We start from the raw sequence: 26,316 nt of genomic DNA on the forward strand, positions 1-26,316 counted from the left end.
TGAAGCATTGGCTTGTGAGGTTCGAGTTTGATAATGTTGAAATTGAGCAAGAGAGTTTTGTAATTTGGTTCAAATAAGGTTTTGAAAGATTATTCATGAAAAGAGTACGCAAAAAGGTTTGGAAAGAACGTTGAAACTCATGAAAACCAACCAAAAAAAAAAAGAGAAAAAGATGAAAAAGATTGAAGTAATGTGGTGTGGTTTATTTTGAAAGGATGTAAGTTTGAGAATAGATTCAATTCTTAGGATGTTCCACTTGAACTTGCATTCACACTCGTGTTCAATTTGGAAAGCCCTTTTGTTAGTTGATCAATTTGATGTTGTAATTGATTAACTTTCTCCAATTTGTAAATACCACCTCTCTTGGAGCGTTTCTTCTTCGGCCCCCCAAGAGTAATTCTTTGCTACCTTTTCTATTGTGGCTTCAACTTAATTTTGAGGGATATTGATTAATTGACCACCCGCCCCCGCATCCAAATTGGCTCTTGACATGGGCTCCAATCCGTCGTAGAAAAACCGCATGAGCAACCCTTGATTGTACTCATGGTGGGGACATGCTTGTACCAACTCCTTGAATCTCTCCCATGCTTCACCAAGACTTTCATCGACATCTTGCTCAAATGATGCAATTTTCTTTCTCAATTCGGCGGTCTTCTCCTCGGAGATAAAGCGCTTCAAGAACGCCTTTACCACCTCCCTCCATGTTGTGAGAGTGTTAGGCTTTACTTGCTTTAGCCATTTCTTTGCTCGTCCCGTGAGAGATTGTCGAAAAAGGTGCATACGAATGTAGTCTTGACTCACTTCATTGGTTTGCATCATTGCGCACAATTCAAGGAATCGGTTCAAATGTTCGATAGGGTCCTCACTTGCACTTCCGGAAAATTGCTCCGATTGGACCATTCGAGCATATTGTGGATGGACTGAGAAGTTGGTTTCCGTGACGGGTAGCAAAATCCCTCCCGTGAGCTCATAATCCTCCGGATTTCCAAACTCACGAAATAAAACATCATTATCTTGTCCCGCCATTGATCTGCGTGGTGAAATTGAAGAGTAAGTATCAATAGGAATTTATGATATGATATATCTTTTGCGCTCATTGACCTAATTGGAAACAAAAAGGTGCATCATTGTAGACACCCATTTGTGTCTCCCCAAAACCAAAACCTGTGATGAGTACCTTTCACGTCGAATCATAATCGAATGAAGTGAAAGTGTGGAAAGTCTAGTGTTGCGGATAGTTTTCAATTCTTTTCTTTCTCTCTGTTTTTGAAAACCTATTTTAAGAAAACAGCCAATCCAATTTGGGTTGGTCCATTGCAAGGGTCCTATAATGGAGTAGTTTGATGAGGCTTGAAAAGACCTTTCCAACGATATATTATAAGCCCAATTCCGATGAATAATGAGGAAGTTATGGCCAAATTACTAAACTGGGCCCTGTAACACCCCCAATTTACTATTAACAATAAACAATAAATAAAAGAAAAATAACAACCTTTAAATAAAATTGCGGAAGCATACACATAAATCGGAGGTATTACCGCCACACCCAACAACCTGTCGAGTGTTAAGGCTTACAACAATCCCAATAATTACAACCCAATAAACTAGGTGAGCTATTTATACAACTTTATAAACTCATGACATCACACTAATCGAAATACTTGAGCTCCTTTAGCTACGACCACTTGATCAACCTGCTTAGAAAATCTTGACTGCTCACCATTAAGGAAAAATTCCAAAATAGATCGTCGCAGGGCCACCATAAGAAAAAGACATGGCCGCAAACACAAGTAATAGAACAAAATAACGCACACACGCAGCAAAAAGCTGAGTATCACCACATATCAGAATACAGAGTATAATAGGATAATCAACGTTACTAGCTCAATTAAATAATGTAGTTCAAAACTACATAACACATTGTACTCTGAAAATAACCTTTAACAACTCAACCTCGATTAATAGTTCGAACCTTTACTCAATCAACTCATATAACTCATAAGTGTGCCATGCTCGTTGTTCTATACCTAGCCTTGGACATGGGTAATTCGAATAAAACCAACAAGTATAAAAACTTGAATACTCCCAATAACTAGAAAACACCTTGAACCAGACCACATACGAGTCAATTCCCGCTGTAGGGGACCATAGAAAAATAAATATTAAAGATTGTACCTCATTCTTAACTCATGATCATTATCTCATTACCAACATGCCAAGAAGTAAGGTCTATAACGCCGAGCCTCAAATCAATAACAAAATAATAATCTCAACCTTTTGATCTCATACATCGATCAAGTAATCTTTCACATGATAATAAATTCTCAATATTGGCACATGTTCCCAAATAATATAATAATTCGAACTCGATTCAATCGTAGTATATCTCAACTCTTATAGGGCAATCATACTAGTTACCCAAATGTAATTAAATCTCAACCCAAAAATAACGCTCTGCGTTAATAACTCTAAAACCTCAATATAACAATACTCCCTAAAATAACAACATTAAAAACCCTAACACGAATAACACAATAATCAATTCAAAAATTAAATCATATAATACAGTACAACAAAAGTAATACAATATTCAATACCAATCAATCATATGATACCATATAATAATCAATTATATACATGTATAAGATTACAAATAATAAATCATACAATTCATATATAATAATAAGAAATATAATACAAACAACTTCAAATTACATAAAATAAATAATACAATCAAATTATAAACAAACGATATAAGGGTTGATAGTGTGATTACCTTTTCGATCATAAACAACCATAAACGAAGTATATAAATTCTAAAGCATGTACGATACCGCCCTGACGAAATTGTTTGACATGTATATCAAAAAGGCTACTTCAAATTGTCATTATAAAACTTGGAAGGATGACTAAATATTAATTGGTAGGCTAATGATCAATTTGGTTTTTAGTGTAAGGTAGGTGTCTTTCTTGGAAGGAATGATGTTGAGTGATAATAAGGGTTTGTTGCACATCAAATAAGAAGAATCAAGAGGCAATGATCTCACTGTTTCCTTATTATAAATTGGAACGAGTAATGGTGGAATAAAGATGGGTTTGCCCTTCAAACTTACGCATAGTAATCAAAATAAAACGGCAGCCCTTTTTTTTTAATAAAGTTAAATATTTATATATACATATAAAAATCTAATTTATCATATAAAGATTCCAACAAAAAAGTAGGATTTTATAGTTTGACAAATTTATCAAATAAAAAGTACAACTCAAATTTTATCTTTTATTAAATCATAAAATATATGGGTATTCCAGACCCGGTTTGATTTTTATGTGCGGCCCAATGATGTAGAGGAGGGCCTAATATGGATTTATCATTTATAATGCAATTAGAATTGATTGTAGTCTTCTAGATTCTTCTAGAAGGTTCTTTTCATTCCTAATTCAATTAGCATTGATAAAATGACTTTGGTTGACTTTTTAGAGTTTTAATCAGAATAAAAGAGTGTTTTTAAGGAAAATACGATTTTGCCCTTCTATACGGCTAAATTTTATCAAAACTAAGAAAACGCGTGAAAATAATGACTAGCGCCTGGCGCTAATGACCAGCGCCTGGCGCTAATCGAGCTTTATTCTCGTCGAAACTCTGATTTGTTTTTCTATCCGTCTGGTTGATTTTCTCTATAAATAGCCTCCTAAAACCTCCGTTTTCCATCATCAAAAATCATCAACAATAATTATTTTTCTTATTCTCCCTAGTTTTCAAGATTTCTCTTCTCTCTCTCTAGCTTTTGCATACAATATTCCGCATTCACAAGATCTAGAAACACCTAGCCAAGTTCAAAGTTGTCTTTGCCCTAGACGTGAAAGGTTTTAATTTCTAAGGGTTTGGTCCCAAATCTAGTCTAAATTTTCTTTAATCTCTCTTTCAATTATTTAATTTAATTGTTTGTTTATTATTTTCCTTGAAGTTACTAACGTGTGTACTTTGTTATTAGAAAGAGGTACGAGGCATCCAAGTAAGTGCTTTAATTGATTTATTGATTTTATGGTTCTTAGAAATCATGTCTAAGTTGTTGTTATGATTCCTAGTATCATGTTAGGATGCTTTCCTTAATTTGATGTTTTGAATGACAACTATGATTCCTAGTATCATGTTTAGGGTACAGAATAAGTTCCTTAAATCAAATATGACAATTTTGTTTCCTCCGATGCTTCTTATTGTCTTTTTTAATATTCATGTTAGTATCATGTTAGGGCAAAAGCTTTGATTTTTATTGTTTAGTGACATGCTAGGGTTTGTTATTAATCTTGTTAGTATCATGCCTAGGATCTTGCTATTATACTTTAACATGATTATTTTATGATGATGATTATAATTGTAATAATAATTGTTATGATATTATGTTGCTTGATTTATTTATTGTTATTGCTTGATCACGCCTTTTATGCATGTTTAAAGGGAATTGGTACTTGTACTCACGCTTAATAAGATAATTAATAATCTTGTTTAGGGTTAATTTGATTATAATTCAAGTGATCGCCAATAATAGATTTATTTGTGCGTTAATATTCAACCAACATAGATAAACAGGTTTAGGGTTAATCCTATTGATTACATGTTAGTCAGAAAGCGCACATGAATACGATCAGAATAAAGTAGAGGCCTATTATTAGGGTAGGTTCAATCTCTTTTAGGTTCGATTTGTACCTTCATCCCCGGACTACCAGTCATGGCTCCAGACCTATTGGAGTTGACGATCTCTTGGATCGTTAAGGGGTGTAACCTTCACCTCGTGAACGGATTACAAGTTCCTAAAACTTGTTGGAGACTCTTTTGCTCTATCTTCTTTCCCTTTGGACGCCACTGTACTTTAGTGTATGATCACAGTGGGGTTCAAGCTAGGGATAATTCTTGAAATATTCCCTACAGTTTTTGGCGAATCCGCTGGGGAGGATTTCTATTTTAATTCCTGAAATTTATTTCGGCAATGATTTAGAATGAGTGGATGAGACTCGAAAAACTCTAAGTATTTGATGTGCGTAATTTTGATTAACATTATTGTCATATGCATAAAAAAGATATCATTAGAAAGACCATTCGTAATGAGTTAAAAACATAGGATTTTTACACGTATGAAATTTGAGGAATATCTTTCGCAACTAAGATCGAAATAATGCTGCGCGAAATTGGAAAATTTTATCGAGCACAGAAAGCTGCTGAGGCATGTAGGAATCAGCGTCAAAAAAACAGAGTCTAGCGCCGAGGATTTGACTCTGGCGCCATGCGCCACTCTTGGCGCCAGAGCCAAATCGTGGCGCCGGCCTCTGTTCGCTGGCGCTTAGTTCTTCCAATACTGAGCCGGAAATATGCGTTCTAATTTTGACCAGTTTTAGGAACTTAAACCTCTGGGAATTCATGCTCCATCTACCTGATTGAACGCTCTATGCAACAAAGGGTACATCCGAGAATGTTGAATTCACCAAACCATGGAAGCGAGTTTTTTTAACTCGCGGTGTCCCATCCACTCGCGCCAAATGCACATAAAAATAAAAAATGATAAATGATGAATAAACTCATAGTAGTATGTATATACAAGCATGTCTATATAATAAGTCCAAATAAAGGCAAAGTTTTATACAAAGTCAAAATAATAAAAAGCACAGGAACAAACTACGGCGCTGGGGAATGTACACCCATCATCTCATAAAACTGCGTCGTACGAGGAGTAACCACTCCACCAGCTCCATCTCTAGCTCCAGCTCCGGTCTCCTCGGGAGGTGGAAAACTCAGCACAGGACCCGTCCACCCAAAATAAACCTGAGGTTGAGGCTGCGGAGGATGCTGCGATGACGAACCAACCTCGTACATCCCACCACCTCTAAGAGCTGAGGTAGCCTCTTCCTAGCCTACTGGCGCAGCATGTGCACCCTGAGATGAAGAGCCTGAGCCCTCTACCGCCTCGGCACGAGCAGCCTCAAAACGACCGCCCCGACCACCAGAACTTGAGCGGCGACGTCTCGAGCTAGACCTCACCGGCTCTGTCCGCACCTCAGGTCTCGTACGGGTACGAGAAGGAATGGGCTCACCTTGCAAAAGAAAACAAAATCAGAAACATGCAAAACAGCAGCAGTAATGCAAAAACATAAAGAAGGGAAACTACCTCCCGGACGGCGTCGTCATGACGACATGTAGCCACGTTCCTCATCCGGACAAGCTGGCTCCGGAAGGCATCTATGCATCATGCCATCGCCGTGACCACCTCGCGCGAGAACTGTCAAGAAAATAAAGTCAGTAAACATGCATAACATATGTGGACAAAAGTTGCAAATAAATAAGCTTACCCGAGTCTGGTGATGAGGAATCGACCGCTCCACAAAGCGCTCGCCCTCAGGAGCCGGAGGAATCATCTCCTCAATCGGGTCGTATGTCCCCTGGTAGTGGATGGACATACGAGGTGGCACGAACTCAGTAGGTCTACCCTGACAAAGCAAGTCAAAGTCAGCAAAGCATTACTTGGGGGCTACTTAACGAAAGGTAAAAGCTGAAAATCATACCGCCACCTCCTTAGCAGGTACAGGAACTGGAGCTTACAACGGCAGTAGCTCCTCCTCATAGCACTGCCCAGGGATCGTGTAAGATCGCCAAGGGGTACCAGCTCCCTCTGACATGCTCACCAACCTCGCGGCGTTAAACATGTGACGCGGTGGAGGAGCAGGAACGACAAAAGTGTCCAAGGAATGCTTAATAGCAACCCTCTCTCCAAGATACGCGATCTCTCCATATTTCCCCAAGAAATAGCGACGCTCAGCAGTATACTACACAGCTAGCCCAAGGACAGCTAAGTTGACCCACGGCCGGTACAGCACGTTAGGCTCCTGCAAAGAACGCCTATCAGACAAGAATCTATCAAAGGTGTTACAAAATGTTCAAATATGTAAAGAACCATACCGAGATGATCCAATCTCGGACATAAGCAGTGGACATCCCAACACGGCGGCTTCCCCATGAAGCACTCACTAGAAACCTACGCGGCGACGGTCTCGCCGGCGCAGCTGAGGGAAAGTACTCGTAGAACCAGATCTACAAAAGGCAAAAATTATCAGCGAGTGCTAACTAAAGCTTAGAGCCAAACTTTACAAGAGATAAAGTATACCTCTACGACCCAAAGCCAGATAGAGCAACGTTCCCCGTGAAGGACCGATGTCGACACGAGTCCCGTAACGCTCGGATGAATTCAGCATAGGCCAAGCTGGCCCAGTCGTAAGTCCCGATCAGATGAAGATCACGGACATCAGGAAGATAGTAAAGCAGCACCCTACTACCCTTGTCAGGGGAAAACGTCCCTGACAGCAAGATAAGTACAAAGATGCGCACCCGCTGCTCCCGGGTAGTCGCATCATCATCAAAAGCCGCTGCTAGAGTCGACTAATCCATGGACCGTTCATTAAAATAAGTTGGGCTGAAATTAAAACTATGCTTTTACCAAACATCAAGACTAATCCATGGACCGTTCAAAAGTATGAATTTAATAAAATACGATTTTTTAAGCACTCTCGGGATTAAATACTAAACCCGACCAATAGTGGCGGTGAAAGGTTGTTCATCATCGGGTTTGGTTTTGGGGAGACATTTTTAGGTGTCTACAGACGCCCCCACTTTGACTGAGTTTGTAGAAACATCAGTTTCGAAAACGATAGTCAAAGTAGCCGATAGGGACGGAGAATGATTAAAGACGTTCTGCGATCCTAAATCATTCTGTATACGCCGATACCTGCAGAAAAATGTTAGTTCTACAGATAAAAGGAGTAAAGGGATAGAATACGTATCTGACACCAGTGTATCGGTGACAAATGAGTTTGGTATTTTCCTATGCTTGAAGGAATCCACCGGATGACGTTTGTTGAAATGCTTTCCATGCTTGAGGAAAGCCGACTGAAGAGTTTGGTAGCTTTCTAAGCCTGAAGAAAGCTACCGGATAATACTTTCCATGCCTGAGGAAAGTCGATGAACGAATTTGGTGTCATTCTATGCTTGAAGAATTTCACCAATAATGCCTTCCATGCTTGAGGAAAGCCGACAAAGGAATTTGGTGGTTTTCTATACTTAAAGAAAAATCCACCGATAACGCTTTCCAAGCCTGAGGAAAGCCGACTTGGCGGTTTTCTATACTTGAAGAAAAATCCACCGATAACGCTTTCCAAGCCTAAGGAAAGCCGACTTGGCGGTTTTCTATACTTGAAGAAAAATCCACCGATAACGCTTTCCAAGCCTGAGGAAAGCCGACTGATGAATATGGTGTCATTCTATGCTTGAAGAATTCCACCGATAATGCCTTCCATGCTTGAGGAAAGCCGATTTGGCGGTTTTCTACACTTGAAGAAAAATCCACCGGATAATACTTTCCATGCTTGAGGAAAGTCGAAAGATGATGAGATTGCAAGTCTCTGAGAACCTTCCGTCATGAAATGATGGTGGTCCGCTTGTCCCCGGACGTGGGCTGTAGATGGTCCGCTTGTCCCCGGACGTGGGCTGTAGATGGACCTGCAAAAATAAATTTGCCAATGGACTCGTATATACTGTGATTGACTTGACCACTAACTTGACCAAGTTTGACTTGATGTGACATGACATGTGTATGACTTGTGAGTGTGTGTGTGTGTGTATATGTGTGTGTGCAGACACAAGCAAACGAAGATGCAAAAGCAAAAAATTTCCGTCAATTTTTGTCATGAGTGGAGGGTACCGACTTTCTCCCGAAAAAGAAAGATGTGAAAACTGAACTTTTATTTTCGAACTTCCTTCGATGAAAACTTGGAAAAAGTTTTTTAAACTTCCCCAAAATAAAATAATGAAAAGGGAGAGAAGTTTTGAACTTCCTCCTTGAGCAAGACGAAATGATTCGTATGGATTGAATTGTTTGTCCTGAAAATAATGTATGCATGATGCATGTTCTTAGGCCAGGAGGCTAAGGACAATTACATCATGTGACACGATAGATGAATGAACTTAAGTCATGGAGCTAAGCATCATATACGGTGTAAAGAAGCGATTTTGAACGTCCCTTAGGTCTGGAAGCTAAGCACGTATAGTGATTATTTCATAATGAACGTTGCTTAGGTCAAGGAGCTAAGCACGATATGCTTTGTATGATTAAAAATCATTGATATATAAATGTTTCTTAGCACATTATGCGAAAAAATGAACATTGCTCAGGTCAGAAAGCTAAGCAAGTATGCAATGTTTCTTCTACTGAATGTTGTCTTTAAATATGATGAAGCATGCACAGTGTTGAAACAAGATTTCATGATAAAGGGCTCTTAAAGGGAAGGATGATTGATATGGATATGGATGTGTGAGTGAAGTGTGTGAATGTGATACTAAGGCTGGCTGCAAGGGTTATAGCGATGGAAAGAGATGTGACAAGAGTTAAAGATGATGACTCTTCAGCCTGGGTAAGCTAATGTAATTTGGGTTCAAGCCCCCAAGTCTAGCTCTAAATGGGTAGAAAATCAATTTTTTTTTTCGGTTTTTCATTGCTTTAATAAAATAAATTTAAAGTGACAATTTAATTGAAAGCTGAAATTTCATTAATAAAATAAAATTACATTGTTAATGGAATTTAAATAAGGCTGAAATAAATTAACTTTAAATAAAAATTAACAATCTAATAAATCTAAAGCTAAGCAATGTTCTAATCTTTCTTCTCCTTCTTTGCTCTTTTCCAATTCTTTTCTGTTTCCTCCTCTTCATCCATTACTTTAGCTAGTAGGCATCCTTTAGAGGACCTACATTCAATTTTAGAATAGATTGTTTCTCCTTCAGCTAGCACCCCATGCTTCTTTTCCACCCAAACCTTTTTGTCTGTCGCTTTCCTTTTCTCCTTGTCTTTAGTAGTATTCTTCTTCTTAGGCATTGTAGGTGTTTTGAACTCAATTCTTGCACCTAAGCGTTCTTTGGCCGGTGTCACCCTGTCACCTAGACGATTCTTCACATCGGTTCTCCCCTGAACAATTGAAGACTTCTTCAACAACCACTTCTTTACATCATTAGGTAAAGAAGGGGGAACCTTTTGGGTAATCACTTCCCATAAAGGTCTAGCGCTCCAGTAAGTGTCAAATTTATCCACTTCTTGAGATACGGGATACTCATAGGGAGGACGAAGATCCCCGGAAGGAATATTTTGAAGCAAGCCATATTGTCTCTTTACCTTGCAGGGATAATAATATGTTACGCGAGACAAGCTTGGGAGACGGCAGAAAGGTTGCTTGTTAACACCATTGGTCCTTTTTATTTTCCACCATGGGATGACCCACTTGATAGCAAAATCACGTGATTCAAAGACTTTTCTCCACCCATGGCGCCCAATTTTAGGAATGCGTTTCTTCCTTCTCACAAAGCAAGTGGGCGTATAATTTTCAATGTCGTCCGGAGGGCTAATTAATCCTAGCCTCTCCATTAGCCACATCTGTAAAAAATTGCAATGCAAATAAATTAATATTACAATACAAAAATATATTTTTTGATTTCTGTAATTAAAAATATTATTTTTCTACCTGTAATAAAATTGGAGAACCGCGAAGAGGTGCTTTTGGGTCCCTTTTCAATTCATCTAGACTAATCATAGTCTCTCCAACTATCAATGGCATTGGATTTCTCCCTGATTCAATTTGTTCTAGCACAGTGGTTATAATTGATTGTCCCTCATTAATTTTACCACTACTAAGACAATATTGATTAAGCATGCAGAATAAGAACGCCCTTCTTCTATATGTGTGAAAAGATTCAGAAAGAGGTTTATCAAAATAATAGCGTGCAAATTCTTTCAAGTTCACCACATTGCCATCTACTATTTTTGATAAATCCCTTTCCTTCAAGTTAAAGAAGCGCTCAAAATCCTTATAGTAATATGCATCTACTCTAGGGATTACTACCAGGTCTATTGCAGGGAAGCCTAAGATAGCACCAAATTCCTCTGGCAAAGGGCTAATTTCATCATACCCAATTCTAAAACAATGTGTATCAATGTTCCAAAATTTCAATGCGGTATGTATGAAGTCTAGGTCTAAATCTACCCCTTTGATGCCATAAATTCCCCCTAAGTGAAATAAATCCAATTCTTTTCTTTCTCTAGCATTAAGAGATCGACACCATTCATGAGAATATTGGGTGAAGGTTTTAGTGGCTAAAGACATGATTATTATTTTTTCTAAAGAGATGAATAATTTTTTCGCTGGAATTATGTGAAGAATCGGCTGAGCAGGGGGCTATTTATGCACAAATTACGAGGAATTTCAATCTGACTGGAATACGGAGTCAGCGTCAATTAGCGTCACACACTCGACATTGGCGTCACCCATCAGCTTTTGGCGCCACACGCTAAGTGTAGCGCCTGGCGCCACGCGCCACAGGCTGGCGCCAGCTGACGCCAAGTCAGCAGGGAGGCCGCGCGTGCTCAGTTGCGTTTTGATATTAAACTTGATTCGGTTAATGACTTTATGGCCCCGTTTTAATTTTTTCTAAATATTTTTCTATCCTTTTCTTAATTAATTAATTAAATATAGCAATTATTTTTAGTTAATTAATTCCTTTTTGGATTTTATATTAATTTTCAAAAATCAGCTTTTTTCTCCGTTTTATTTTTCCTTTTTATTTTCTTTTTGGGGGAGAGAGTCGGATAATACCCTCCATCAATAATAAAAATGACGGAATTTTTGCGCAAAAATTATTATCACACTTGCACACACTAACATACACCAACATAATAATGAATTTACAATAACATAACAAACAAATTGTCTAAATAATAAGTCAAAGGCAAAGTTCTATAAAAAGTCAAAATGAAATACATATACATAAATAAACTACGGCGCCGAAGGACGTAGGCCCATCATGCCATAAAACTGTGCCGTCCGAGGAGTCACCTCTCCGCCAGCTCCGGCCTCGGCACCAGCTCCAGTCTCCGTAGGAGGAGGGAAACTCAAAACAGGACCGCTCCAGCCAAGGTCAACCTGAGGCTGAGACCGCGGAGGCTGCTGCGATGACGAGCCAACCTCGTACATCCCACCACCTCTGAAAGCCGAGGTAGCCTCTCCTACTGGTGCAGCAGGAGCACCCTCAGAAGAAGACCCTGAGCCCTCAACAACGTCGGCTCGAGCAGCCTCGGAACGGCCACCTCTACCTCCTGACGAAGTGCGACGACGTCTCGAGCTAGACCTCACCGGCTCTCTCCGCCCCTCAGGCCTCGTACGGGTGTGAGAAGCGATCGGCTGACCCTGCAAAAAGAATTAAATCATAAACAAGGTAAAACTGAAGCATAATGCAGAGATAATAAGTGAAGAAAAGTTACCTCTCGGACAGCGTCGTCTCGACGACAGGTACTCGCGTTCCTCATCCAAACGAGCTAGATCCGGAAGGCATCCATACATTGTGCCATAGCCAAAACCACCTCGCGTGAGAACTGTCAAGAAAGTAAGTCAATGAAAATACATGATGATTGAATACAAGATTCTGCATTAAAAAAACTAGGCTTACCCTAGTCTGGTGACGAGGAATCGACCGCTCCACGAAGCGCTCGCCCTCAGGAGCCGGAGAAATCATCTCCTCGATCGGCCCGTACGTCCCCTGGTAATGGATGGACACGGGGTGGCACGAACTCAGTGGGACCATCCTGATAAGACGGAAAGAAATCAGCAAGGAATTACTCGGGGGCTACTTAGCGAAAAATAAAAAGCTAAAGATCTTACCCTCACATCCTCGGCCGGCACAGGGGCTGGAGCTAACAAAGGAAGTAGCTCCTTAGCATAACTCCGCCCAAGGATCACATGGGACCGCCAGAGGGAACCAGACTCCTCAGCCATGCTTGATAACTCTCTCTCGTCGAACATATGACGCGGCGGAGGGGCAGGAACGACGAAAACATCAGAAGAGTGCTGGATAGCAACTCTCTCCCCTAAATATACAACCGCTCCATAGGTCCCCAGAAAGTAGCGGCGCTCAGCAGAGTACTGTGCGGCTAATCCAGGGACTGTCCAACCGCCCCATGGTCGGTATACTACCTCAGGTCCCTATAAAAGACACCAATCGGGTAAGAACATGTCCAAAACATCACAGAAGAGCAAGATAAACACTAAAAGTCGTACCGAGATGATCCGACTCCGGACACGTGCAGTAGACAGGTCCACATGGTGGCCGCCTTAAGAGGCGCTCACCGGATACCCCCTCGGCGATGGTCTCGCCGACGCAATGGAAGGAAAGTACTCGTAGAACTAGATCTACAGGAAGTTAAAAGCGTGAGTAAATGTTGACTAACAGGTAGGGCAAAACTTTATAGGGAATAATGTTTACCTCTACGACCTTCCAGAAAGCAGACAAAGCGACGTTCGTCCGAAAGGACCGGTGGCGACACGAGTCCCTCAGCGCGCGAACGAAGTCAGTGTAGGCCAAGCTGGCCCAGTCATAAGTCCCGATCCGCTGGAGATCGCGAACAGCAGGGAGGTAGTAAAGCAACGCCCTACTACCCCTGTCAGGGGAGAATGTCCCTGACAACAACATCAGCACAAAGATGCGCACCCGCTGCTCTCGGGTGGTCGCATCGTCATCAAGAGCCGCTGCCAGCGTCGAGCGGCGAATTCCCCTAGCACTGAACAGGGTTGTCTCGACCTCAGCTCGAGCTCGAACAGCAATCGGCCCCAACAGCTCCTCGACCTCTGGAGAAAAGACGTCGATCCCGCCGTCGAACGGCAGCGGCACAGAAGTAAACTCCAGTCCTGTGATGAGACTGAAGTCTGTAGGAGTGACCATCATCTCACCCCAGGGAAAATGAAAGGTGTTGGTGGTATCCCAGAAGAACTCCACCAAAGCGCGTACTACATGGTGACCCCCGCTGGAGGCGACCATAGCCTCGGAGGTCTCAAACAAGGCAACTAGTCCGCAAGACTCCCATAGGAGTCTCGTCTCTCGGTCCCTGGGGATATGCATCCTGTACAAATCGCCTAGACCATCACAGCCAGAGCCGTGATGCCGTGTCCTCCCAGGCTCGGTTCCCCGTCTCACCCTCTCAGAAATGTGGTGGACAGGGGCAAAGAACAAGGTCAGCTCATCCCACTCCGGGAATCGACCAAGCGAAGTGGACGGTGTAGTGTCGTCCTCCACGGGCTCATGCTCCCGTCTAGAGTTTCGGGACTGTGAACCTGAACCTCGTTGTCTAGCCATGTTACATTGTGCAGAATCATCATGAATTAAGGTTCTATAGTATCTAAAGGTTCGCCTAGCCGCATGATACTATGATTCGCAAAAAAAAAAAACAGAGTACGTAGTACTAAAACAGAGCACAAATTCAAATTGAGCATGACAACATTTTTTCAAGCAATCAAACAATTTCTTGCAACACTATAGTGATTATTGTGACAAATTGAACAAGAATTGCTAGCAAAACATCAAGAACAAGCCACATTGTTCTTCACGACCTTAAGAGGTCCAACAATGGCGGATTGCTCATTTCTTCGCCAAATTGAGTCAAACAAGTCTCAAATTACTCCCAAGGAAATATACAAACATAAACAAGCAATTTCATGGCACAAAACTTGATAAACAAAGCAAATTGAGCATTGTAAATTTTGAATTTTCATGAAATTCGTGAATAAACATGCCAAGAATTCATAAAAATCGGTGTGAGTTTGAGGAAAACTTACATAGATCGGGAATATAGATGAAAAGAGCTTTGATTTGCAACAAATTTGAGCGAATTCGGTTGAGAAACGAGCAAGCAACGATCAATTGAAGTTTTCGGACTTCTCTCAGGCAGTTTCGCGACGAACAGAGCAAGAAATGAACGAAAACGGGAATTTAAAGATATTCCTGTGCTGGCGCCAGTCCCTAGGCATAGGCGTCACGTTCTGTGCTTGGCGTTAGACGCCAACGTCAGCGCCTGGCGCTAATGCCATATGGCTGACGCTGATGGATTTTTCAGCGACGCCAAAGCAGCCAGCCACCTGTTGGGGTTTTATGATTCGACGGTGCAAGATACGTGTTTCTTAACTCTTTTATCTGTTTAACAAATGCTAGTTTTGCAGGTATCGGCATTACAAGATTGATTTAGGATCGCAGAACGTCCTGAATCATTCTCCGTCCCTATCGATACTTTGGCTTTCGTTTTTCGAAACTTGCATTTCTCCAAACTCAGTCAAAGTGGGGGCTTCTGTAGACACCCATTTGTGTCTCCCCAAAACCAAACCCATTGATGAGTGCCTTTCACGTCGAATCATAATCGAATGAAACGAAGTGTGGAAAGGTCTAGTGTTGCGGAAAGTTTTATTTCTTTTCTCTTCTCCCTGTTTTTGAAAACTTTATTTTAAGAAAACAGCCAATCCAGTTTGGTTGGTCCATGATATGGGTCCAATAGTGGTGTAGTTGGATAGGGCTTGCAAAGACCTTTCCAACGATATATTATAAGCCCAATTCCGATGAATATTTACTAAACTGGGCCTGGTTTGAGCTTTAAGTACGGCCCAATGATCTAGGGGAGGGCCTAATATAATTTATCATTCCTAATGTAATTAGGAATGGTTTTAGTCTTCTAGAACATTCTAGAAGGTCTTATCATTCCTAATTCAATTAGGACTCTTCAGAGTTTTAATCAAGATCTAATAGCATTTTCGATGGAATTATATTATTTTATCTTCCAGTACAGGAAATTTATCAGATTTTCGAAAACGCGTGGAAAATCAGTTTGGCGTCCAACCCCAGGCCTTGGCGCCTGGAACCAGGATTGGCGCCAGGCGCTAGCCATTGGTCCTGGCGCCAACTAGCCAGGGCTGGCGCCAAGGTGTTTTTGCAATCATCAGACTCTGTTTTGTTAAATTATCTTTTTTGGATGATTTTCTCTATAAATATTGTATCAAAAACTCCGTTTTCATTCACCAATTATCAATATTCATTCATCAACTCTTTTCATTCACAAATTATTCATCAATTAGCATTCATCTACAATCAAATCATTCATCAACATCATTCATTCTTTGGTATTATTTTTTAAACCTTGCTTTTTAACACAAAATTCCGCATTCACAAGATCTTGAAACACCTTGCCATATTCGAAGTTGCCTTCGTCCTAGACGTGAAAGGTTTAATTTCTGAGGGTTTGGTCCCAAATCTCTCTTTCAATTATTTAATTTAATTGCTTTGATTATTATTTTCCTTGAAGTTACTAACGTGTGTATTTTGTTATTAGAAAGAGGTACGAGGCATCCAAGTAAGTACTTTATTGGTTTAATTGATTTTATGATGTAGACATCATGTTTAGATTGTTATTATGATTCCTAGTATCATGTCTAGGGTATTTTTAATATTAAATATGATTGTTATGATGCCTTTTATTCTCTTCCTAATATTAATTCATGTTAGTATCATGCCTAGGATCTTGCTATGCTTTAACATGATTATTATGATTGATATTATTGTTATTATGATATTGATTATTTATTATGTTGCTTGATATGCATATTATTTATATTTATTGCTTGATCACCTTTTATTGCATGCTAAAGGGAATTGGTATCTGCAATCACGCTTAATAAGATAATTAATAATCTTGTTAGGGTTAATCGTGATTATAATTCAAGTGATCGCCAATAATAGTTTATTTGTGCATTAAATTCAACCAACATAGATTAAACAGGTTTAGGGTTAATCCTATTGATTGTATGTTAGTCAGAAAGCGCACATGAATACGAGCAGAATAAAGTAGAGGCCTATTATTAGGGCAGGTTCAATCTCTTTTAGGTTGGATTTGTACCATCATCCCCGAACCCTTATTTGGTTCATGACCTTATGGAGTTGACGATCTCTTGGATCGTTAAGGGGTGTAACCTTCACCTCGTGATGGTTTACAAGTTCCTAAAAAAACTTGTTGGCGACTCTTTTGCTCTATCTTCTTCCCTTTTGGACGCCACTGTACTTTAGTGTATGATCACAGTGGGGTTCAAGCTAGTGGGATTTTAAAGGCTTGAAATTATTCCCTACACAATGGTTGTTTCTTTTTCAAATAATTGAAACCGTAGATCATCAACTTCATCCCTCACACCATCTATCCACTTAAAGAACCCACAATCCGTATCCTGCACATTACACCACAATTAGTTAATTAAAACATAATACAATGAAATTAAATTGGATAAACCAGATCGCTAATGCCCCAATTAAGTTCTTACAGGCCATAATGGACAGCCATGGAACTTCAATTCCACATTTGGACCATTCTTCACCGATCTCACAACCGCATCTCTTCCACAATTACATTTAATCTTGCCAATTGACCCTCCCCTTGATGAAGAAGAAGACCCTGATGTTGCAAATTGATGCTTTGACCTCTCCATTGATGACTAATTCAAGGAATTGATTTTCAAAGATTTTTAATCGAGCAATTCTGTTCAAGAATACAGGAGGTCGTTGCTATTTAAATCAAAATAATTAAAAAAATTAAAAATAAAAAACAAACCCAACGGTAAGTGCCACGTCATCCCTAAACCGGTTACAACAGGTTACGTTACCTGTTCAGTCCATTTTGGGAGAAAAGTTAAATTTTAAAGTTTAATATGGGCAGATTTAAAGGTTAGTCCAATATTAGAGAACCGGGCAAAGGTTTGTCCACTTATGTTAAATTTTCCTTAAATATTTCCCCTTTAGTTCATTTGCAAGAGAGACAACATTAGTGTAGGGAATATTTCAAGCATCCCACACTTGAGCCCCACTGTGATCATACACTTAAGCATGATGACGTCCAAAGGGAAGGAAGCTAAAGTAAAAGAGTTTCCAACAAGTTTTAGGAACTTGTAAACCGTTCACAGGGTGAAGGTTACACCCCTTAACGATCCATGAGATCGTTAACTCCAATAGGTACATATCCAACCTAAAAGAGATTGAATCTGTCCTAAAAATAGGCCTCTATTTTATTCTTCTTGTATTCATGTGCGCTTTCTGACTAACATGCAATGATTAGGTTAACCTTAAACCTTTTTAATCTATGTTGGTTGAATATTAATGCACAAACAAATCTATTATTGTCGATCACATGAATTATAGTCATATTAACCCTAAACAAGATTATTAAATATCTTATTAAGCGTTATTACAAATACATATTCCCTTTAAACATATAAAAGGCGTGATCAAGCAATAACAATAATATAACAATCAAGCAACATAATAATCACAATCATCATCAAAATCATATCAATAATAAAGTTTATTAATTATAGCAAGATCCTAGGCATGATACTAACAAGATTAATAACAAACCATAGCATGTCACTAAACAATAAAGATCAATTAGCCCTAACATGGTACTAACATGATATTAGAAAGAATAGGAAGCATAATAATATCAGAAATATTAGTTAACCCTAAACATGATACTAGGTGTATACAACCATTTGTGTCTCCCCAAAACCAAACCCGGTGATGAGTACCTTTCACGTCGAATCATAATCGAATGAAGTGAAAGTGTGGAAAGTCTAGTGTTGCGGATAGTTTTAATTTCTTTTCTTTTCTCTCTGTTTTTGAAAATCTATTTTAAGAAAACAGCCAATCCATTTTGGTTGGTCCATGATAAGGGTCCAATAATAGTGTAGTTGGATAGGGTTTGAAAAGTTCTTTCCAACGATATATTATAAGCCCAATTCCGATGAATATTGAGGAAGTTATGGCCAAATTACTAAACTGGGCCCGGTTTGAGCCTTATATGGGGCCCAATGATCTAGGGAAGGGCCTAATATGGATTTATCATTCCTAATGCAATTAGGAATGGTTTTAGTCTTCTAGATTCTTCTAGAAGGTTCTTTTCATTCCTAATTTAATTAGCATTGATAAATTGACTTTTGTTGACTTTTTGGAATTTTAATCAGAATAAAAAAGTGTTTTTGAGGAAAATACGATTTTATCCTTCTGTACGGTTAAATTTTATCTGATTTTAGAAAACGCGTAAAAAAACTGATTAGCGCCTGGCACTAAGCTTGGCGCCTGGCGCTAGCGTTAGCGTCTGGCGCTAATGTCAGCGTCTGGCGTGATCGGGATTAGATAGGTCGTTATGCTACCACCCTAACCAAATTAATCATTTATAATGCCTAAACCTACACTAAACTAGTTAGTGGCAAGTAAAGGGTCGAACCACTAGGGAAGCACGCTAATTCAACATCAAATATCACTGATGCAAGAGTGAGAAGGGGATTGTTTTGTTGGTTTTGTTGAGTAGAACACTAAAACTACAAGTAAGCAAGAAAATGATGATTAAAATAAATAGAAAATGACGCTAGGGGTTCGGGGGTTTCAAACATGATTAGAAAGAGGGGAACAATGATAGTTATCATGATGAACATGCCAAAGAACACAAGATTCTACCTAAACAAATCATTCTCATGCAATAGTCTAGACAAATCGATGAAAGAAGTCTATGCTAATTAGGATCATTCTCATGCATCCTATTAGACACAAGCAAATCAAGAGAATAAAGAAGCACGATACATGAAAATCCATTTTAACAACTCATTCTCATGCAATCATTAAAATAGAGGTGATCTTAATCTAGTTCAAATCATTTTCATGCATTTAAACTAGAAGGCAATCAAATAAAGTGCAACAATAATCTCAAGCCATTAAAAATCATGTCTTTCATCAATTTAAGGCATGTAATCAATCCAACTATCATCATTCATCCATCATTCAATACATATCTTCCACCCCCTTCCCCTAGCTAAGAGTTTAGCCTAGAGAAGGGAGATTTAACATAATATCAAAACTAGAAATAAACACAAGAAACTCAAAACAAAACATGATTGAAATATATGAAATCAATAATAACTAGATAAACTAATAAGATTAACAAGAATAAACAACAATAAAACAAATAAATAAAACTAAAGGAAAGGAGAAGAGATTACTAAAGAAAGGATTAATGAAAGATGAAAACTTGAATTCTTGCTTGATTGAAACTTAAACTTGAGCAAAATTGAATCTTGGAAGAAAATTGAGCCATAATCTATTTTCTCTCACTAAAAATTATCTATCTAACCCCTAAGAGAGATAAGCTCTCCTAAACTAATAATTAAGAAAATGGAAATGATAATGGATTACCCCTAATTACCCCCCAAAAATGGGTATTTATCCTAAGCTAAAAAAAGAAACTAAATAAGTAAAGAGAAATAAAATAGAAAATAGAAAATAAGAAAGGAAATATAAAAGAGATAAAGTAAAAGGAAAAGGAAATTAAAAGAAAAAGAAAATAAAGATAAAAAAAAAAAAAAAAAAAAAAAAAAAAAAAAAAAAAAAACAAATCAGTCCACCCAAAACCAAAGTCAGACCCCATCTCATTTCCCTTCTTCTTCTTCGAATTCAAGCTGCTCTAAAAATGGGGAAAATTGATCCCAAGCTTCACATCCCATCAAACAATATCAGCAACAATTACCCTTCAATCAACACCGCTCATTATCATCAAAAATCGGCATCAATAAATCAACACCATTCGATCTTCATAAGTAATCACGTGAGAAGCTCGTGATTGAACCCACATTTGCGCGCCCGCGAAGACGTCGCGCAGAGGTCGCGCAAATGCTACTGTATCATTCTGTTTTTGGACTCTAATTGTGTGCGCCTTCTGACAAGGCTGTGCGCCCGCGTTTGAGGCTTGATTGTTTCTGAAATGGTGAAGAGCGGGCGTTGGGATTTAGTTCGAATTGTGGTGGCTGTAGCAGTGGAATTAAGGTTCGAAAGTGGTTGCTCAGAGCTGCTACTGTTTCGGTGATAAAGAACGGTGGCGCGGCTGGTGGTTTTGCATGGTTTGGTGGATGCGGTGAATTGGTGGTTTAATGGGTGAGTGGTTTGGAATTGGGCGAAGTGGCTGGCTGCAATTGTTGTTTTGGTGGCTGACGGTGGTTGATCGTGACGGTGGCTGTGGTGCTGTGGGAGCAGGAGAATTGATGAGTTGTTGTTACGGGGTTGATGTGCGGTGGAGCAGGTGGTTGAGGGGGGTGTTCAGGTGTGCAGATTTGGGGTTATTGGTGGGATGAATTGGGGTTATTGGTGGGCTAGATTGGTGTGCTGTGAGGATGCGGTGGCTGGTGGTGTCAGATTCACTAGTGGAAAAAATCTCATTCGTAACAGCCTATTTGTAACGGGCAAAGCTTTGCCCGTTACGATTAAGATATTCGTAACGGACAAAATAGTGTCCGTTACGAATACTTATTTATTCGTAACGGGCAAAATAGTGTCCGTTACGAATACTTATTTATTCGTAACGGGCAAAATAGTGTCCGTTACGAATACTTATTTATTCGTAACGGGCAAAATAGTGTCCGTTACGAATATAATGTATTCGTAACAAGCACTATTTTGCCCGTTACGAATAAATAAGTATTCGTAACGGACAATAATTTGCCCGTTACGAATACTATATTACACGTAGATGCCCAAACTTGGCCCAAATAATGAGAGGAGCCCAATACTTTCTTTTTAGGGTTTCACCTCTCTTTCTCATCAGTCCCTCACTCCCTCTCTCTCTCTCATCAATCACTCACTCCCTCTCTCTCTCCTCTCCTCTCCTCTCCTCCCGTCATTCACCTCTCCTCTCCTTCCCTCCCATCTCCAATACTTGAGTAGCGATTGTGTTCATCTTGAGACGAGCAACTTGACCGGCGGCTTCATACAAGAGCTCCCAAGCGGCGTCGTTTTGGGCGGAGGTGTAACCGGCGGTGACGGAACTCTTGCTCAAAAACCCACTCCGGTTCGACCAGGGTCTAAACTCGGTTAGCGTCGATTGTGGCGACATTGAGAACAACCAAGCCCGTAGGCTTCTTCATCTTTAGATCTAAGTTGTTGAACGAACTGATGCTAGGTAAGATTTTTCTCTTTGTAATCATCGAATATTAAGTTGGAAGATTTATCAGTTTGAATGTGGTAAACGATGATTGTCTTAGTTGATTCAACTTTATTTTTTGAAATTTATGTTGTTTTTAATTGATTTAAGTTTCCGGGTACTGGATTTTTGGGATATTTTGTGTTGAATTTTTGCAATTTAGGGTTTAATTTTAATTTAATGGTGAAGAAGTTAACAATTTTCCCCAATTTGATTTTGAACAGAAGGAAAGAAAGCGAAATTGACATGGAAGAATCTCGAGAAAGGTATTGATTTGATTTAATTGAATTTGATTTGGCTTTTGAACATCTATTGGGGATCATCCCTAATTTCTAGTATGTTTGATTGAATTTGGCTTTTGAACCTTGGAATTTGTTAATTTTAGGGTTTTTTGAATAATAATATGAGTAAAATGTTTAAATTATACTGCGTTATATTTGTTTATTATAGTGTATTACTAGTGCATAATCGACCAATAAATTGTTGTATCGCCTTATGAAATTGGTTAAATTGCCTTGTGAAATTGGTTAAATTATACTGCGTTATATTTGTCTCCTACTTGTTGCTGTCCAAGCCTGCTAAGGGTGACTTAACTTGTATCTCAAACAAATAAATTTATGTCGCCTAATAAAGACGTTTGGCTGACTTAATTAGTTGTTCTTTGCTTGCAGACAAGCTTGTGGTCTCCACTTCCTGCTCACTTCTTCACACTACTGTTGATCTTGTTAACGAGACTTAAAGCTTGATGATGAAATCAAGTCATGGCTTGCATTTCCTGCACAGAAAGTTGTTGAAGTTAACGCTTTGGCCAAGGCATTGTCTGGTCAGAAGGATGAGGTAAACCCCAATGCTACTACATTTTGCTTGCCATAAGTTTTTCTTATTTCTTTTTTATTTTTTTATTAACACTTACTTTTTATATAGTTTTGTGACAATTCCTTTGGTTGTGAATATCATATTTGATCCTCAGAAACTGGGATTATAATAAAACTCTGTTCAAATAGATTGTTTTGATTGTGGCTCAATTTCTCATATATTTATTTGTGTTATTGTGTATTCAGGCTATTCAGGCAAGAGACTTGCTACCAAATTGCTTTGGCCATCAAGGATGAGGTTGAGGATCTTGAGAAGGCTGGTATCAATGTTATCCAAATTGACGAGGTTGCTTTGAGAGAAGGTTTGCCACTCAGGAAGTCTGAGCACGGTAGCTACTTGAAGTGGGCCGTCCACTCCTTCCGTATCACCAATGTTGGAGTCCAAGACCCAGGTAACTTTTGCTAAATTGTGACTCGTGTTGCTGAATTTTGTACCAGGAAGTTGTTGTGCTATAAAAATGAATTTCAATGCTCATCTCTGTATTTTTTCTTTAATGATTGAATTTATTTCTTGTACAGTTAATTTCCCACTTATATTTCAACTAATTGAGCTCAAAATGTAAGATATTGTAGCAATTTGAGTAACCCCATTATGTATGGTTGTGAATATATGAATGAGAGTGGATGAAAAAAGAAGCATTTTGCTGTTTTCTGGCTTTTTGGATTTTGAAATTGAAATGTACAGGCTTAATCTCGTTCCATCTTATAAAATAGATGGGCCATGACGCTGAGACGGGGAGGTAGGGATTAGTAACTAGGCATACTCCACCCCTTTCTTAGTTCTTGTGCTATAAAAATGAATTTCAATGCTACTTGAGAAATTATCAGTTAACAAACCCGGACTGTTAAAACCAAATTAGTTTTTGGGTTCCCATCCTATGTTTTTAACAGTTAGCTAGTAAAATTTTTCTGATTTTAGCTCACTATATGTGTTCATATTATGGTCTTCCTGTCAAAAATATTACTGCCATGTGTCTAACAAAACAGAATTATGCTGCAGATTTCCCATTGCCCAGGAATTTACACTAATGAGCAAGTCGAATTAGGAAGAAAGTGGTTAATGTTGTTCATGCAAAGGGTGCATTCATCTTCTGTCAGTTGGTCGAGCCTCACATACAAATTAACTATTCACTCTATATAGTTATAAATTTTCATGCTGTATTAAGGACTATTATTTATATAGTAGCTTTTGACTCATGTTAGGGAGTTGTTGTAAAGTTGTATCTTTGATTTTATAATTAATTAAATTTTACATTTATTATTATTGAATATTGATAATAGTAATTAAAATTTGGCATCATAAAAGGTTATCAGGTTAGCAGTGTAGCAGGTATCACTTGCTGCATTTTTTTTTAATTTGGGTTCAATTGTATTTGTAACGGACAGTTTGACTGCCCGTTACAAATAACGGGTTATTCGTAACGGGCAGTCAAACTGTCCGTTACAAATAACGGGTTATTCATAACGGGCAGTCAAATGTCCGTTACAAATAACGGGTTATTAGTAACGGGCAGTCAAACTGTCCGTTACGAATAACATAGCCTATCCGTAACGGCAGCATACGTAACGCCCGCTGCCCGTTACGGATAGGCTACTTTTGCCCGTTACGGATAACTATTTTTCCACTAGTGATTGCTGGGTGGTTGTTGAAGGTGAGTGTGATTTGGAGCAGGGGAGCAGTAACGTAGAGGGAGCAGGGGATTTTGGTGTTTTGGTGCGGTGGAGGTTAAGGTGAGGATTGGTGAAGGGTAAGAGGGCAGCTTAAAGGGGCAGCAGGTTGTTTGTGCAAGGAGTATTGTGCAATTGCCTCAAATTTCGGACCCCGAACACGAATATGACTTTGAAACCCGGAACACCTACAACCAAAAACAACACGAGGGTATTACCACGAGATAAAATAGAATAAGATAAAGATAAAATAAAATAAAATAACTTAAAAATAAAATCAAAAGAAATAAAATAAAGTAAAATAAAGAAAACAAATATGAAAATAAAATAAAATAAGAAAATGAGAGAAACTAGGAATTACTAACTAAAAATACGAAAATAAACTAAAAACTATTAAAAACTACTAAAATACTCAAAATAAAGATAAAAGACGAGAATAAGCAAATAAAAGAAATAAAGAACAAAATGGACTAAATTATTGTAAAATAAGCCGGAAAGCGACTCAATAAACACCCTAAAAGTGACATAAAAGTCACTTATCAAACTCCCCCAAGCTAAACTTTTGCTCGTCCTCGAGCAAATTAACATGAAACACGAGAGAAGGAGAATGATTTATTCAAGCAAATCTAAGACACTAAAGGAGACAAGAATGTACACTAACTCAGTTTCGTAGGAATCACGGTCAAATTTAGCAACTAAAGACAAGCCCTTTAAACCCCTAGATCGCCCTAGAGGACGAGTATGCTCTCGTACGTGAGGGTTTCCTAAGAGCTTAACCCACAACTCTAGACAAAAACCAAGGCAAAACAAAAAGAAAAAGAAAAGCAAACAAAAAAAAAAAAAAAACAACAACAACAAACACAACCATGACCAACATAACATAGCAAGGTTTAGGAAACCAATCAAGCTCAAAGGCGGAAAATACTCCATTTGGACTAAAAAAGAAGAGACATGCACCAAAGAATACTCACCTTTCTCAATACAATGAGGGAAAACACGTTCTAAGATGCTCATGGTTGAGAGAGACAAACCTAAGTTAAGCATAGAGAACAAGAGAATTCATTCTCCGCCCTAGCCCCATCTAAGACGGTCCACGTTCTCTCCACTAGCTTCAAATCACCCCCTAGTTAACTCCTCATGATTCCACGAAGGAACCGGAAAAAGATTCAATTTGTGGAATTAGTGGGTCATCCCGACATCTCAACTATGCATACTCTCTCCATAGGGTTGAAATCTATCTCCCTCCACCGGAATTTGACCTCACCCCTCTAAAATCTAAGGGTCTTAACTAGGGTTGTAACGTAAGGCAAAGGGTTAAGGCGGGGTAAAAATTTGAAAATTTTGGTGATATTTCCTAAGTGAAGCAAAAGGGTGATCAAACCTCAAAAACAAACTCAAGAAATCACCAATCATCAAACAAAAATACCAAAATTGTCATCTCCCCCAAGCTTACTCAACACCAACATTCCATAAAAAAAAAAAAAAAGAAAACGAAGTAACGTTCCCCCCCCCCCCCCAAGCTTGAACGAAGCATTGTCCTCAATGCTTAACTTAGGGAAGAAAACGAAACCCTTTTTTATTATTATTATTATTATTATTATTATTATTATTATTATTATTATTATTATTATTATATATATATATATATATATATATATATCCTTGCCTTTTTTAACTAAGGACGGCTTTTTCGGGGATGCATTTGCTTTATTACACACAATATATACAATTTACTTTCTTGCTTGGTACAAAGAGCATAATACTTTCTCATTTTCATTACAACACAAAACAAACTATCAAACCGAAATGCTTCACAAACTAAGGGTTAGGGAAACAAAAGGTTATAAGGCTTGTAATATGGCTCATAATCAAGA

General features: G+C 38.8%; 1 protein-coding gene and 1 non-coding gene across 3 annotated transcripts; both read left to right on the forward strand.

Moving 5' to 3' along the window:
• The first annotated feature begins 538 nt into the window (after positions 1-538).
• On the forward strand, positions 539-645 carry LOC145608916 (small nucleolar RNA R71). Its single transcript, XR_014105947.1, has one exon. It is a non-coding gene; the product is annotated as a small nucleolar RNA R71 (small nucleolar RNA).
• A 20,910-nt stretch (positions 646-21,555) lies between these two features.
• On the forward strand, positions 21,556-24,038 carry LOC145585583 (5-methyltetrahydropteroyltriglutamate--homocysteine methyltransferase-like). Of its 2 annotated transcripts, none has more exons than XM_081642287.1 (5): positions 21,556-21,878; positions 22,124-22,165; positions 22,571-22,736; positions 22,961-23,166; positions 23,775-24,038. In XM_081642287.1, exons 3-5 carry the CDS (start codon positions 22,645-22,647, stop codon positions 23,801-23,803), a joined length of 327 nt encoding a protein of 108 aa, XP_081498413.1. In that variant the 5' UTR covers positions 21,556-21,878; positions 22,124-22,165; positions 22,571-22,644; the 3' UTR covers positions 23,804-24,038. The 2 variants fall into 2 exon arrangements, with proteins under 2 accessions (XP_081498413.1, XP_081498420.1); XM_081642294.1 differs by having other exon boundaries at positions 21,561-21,878; positions 22,970-23,166.
• Positions 24,039-26,316: the final 2,278 nt, after the last annotated feature.

Source organism: Chenopodium album, chromosome 2 (genome assembly GCF_948465745.1).
Source record: "Chenopodium album chromosome 2, dcCheAlbu1.1, whole genome shotgun sequence".
Lineage (NCBI taxonomy): Eukaryota > Viridiplantae > Streptophyta > Magnoliopsida > Caryophyllales > Amaranthaceae > Chenopodium > Chenopodium album.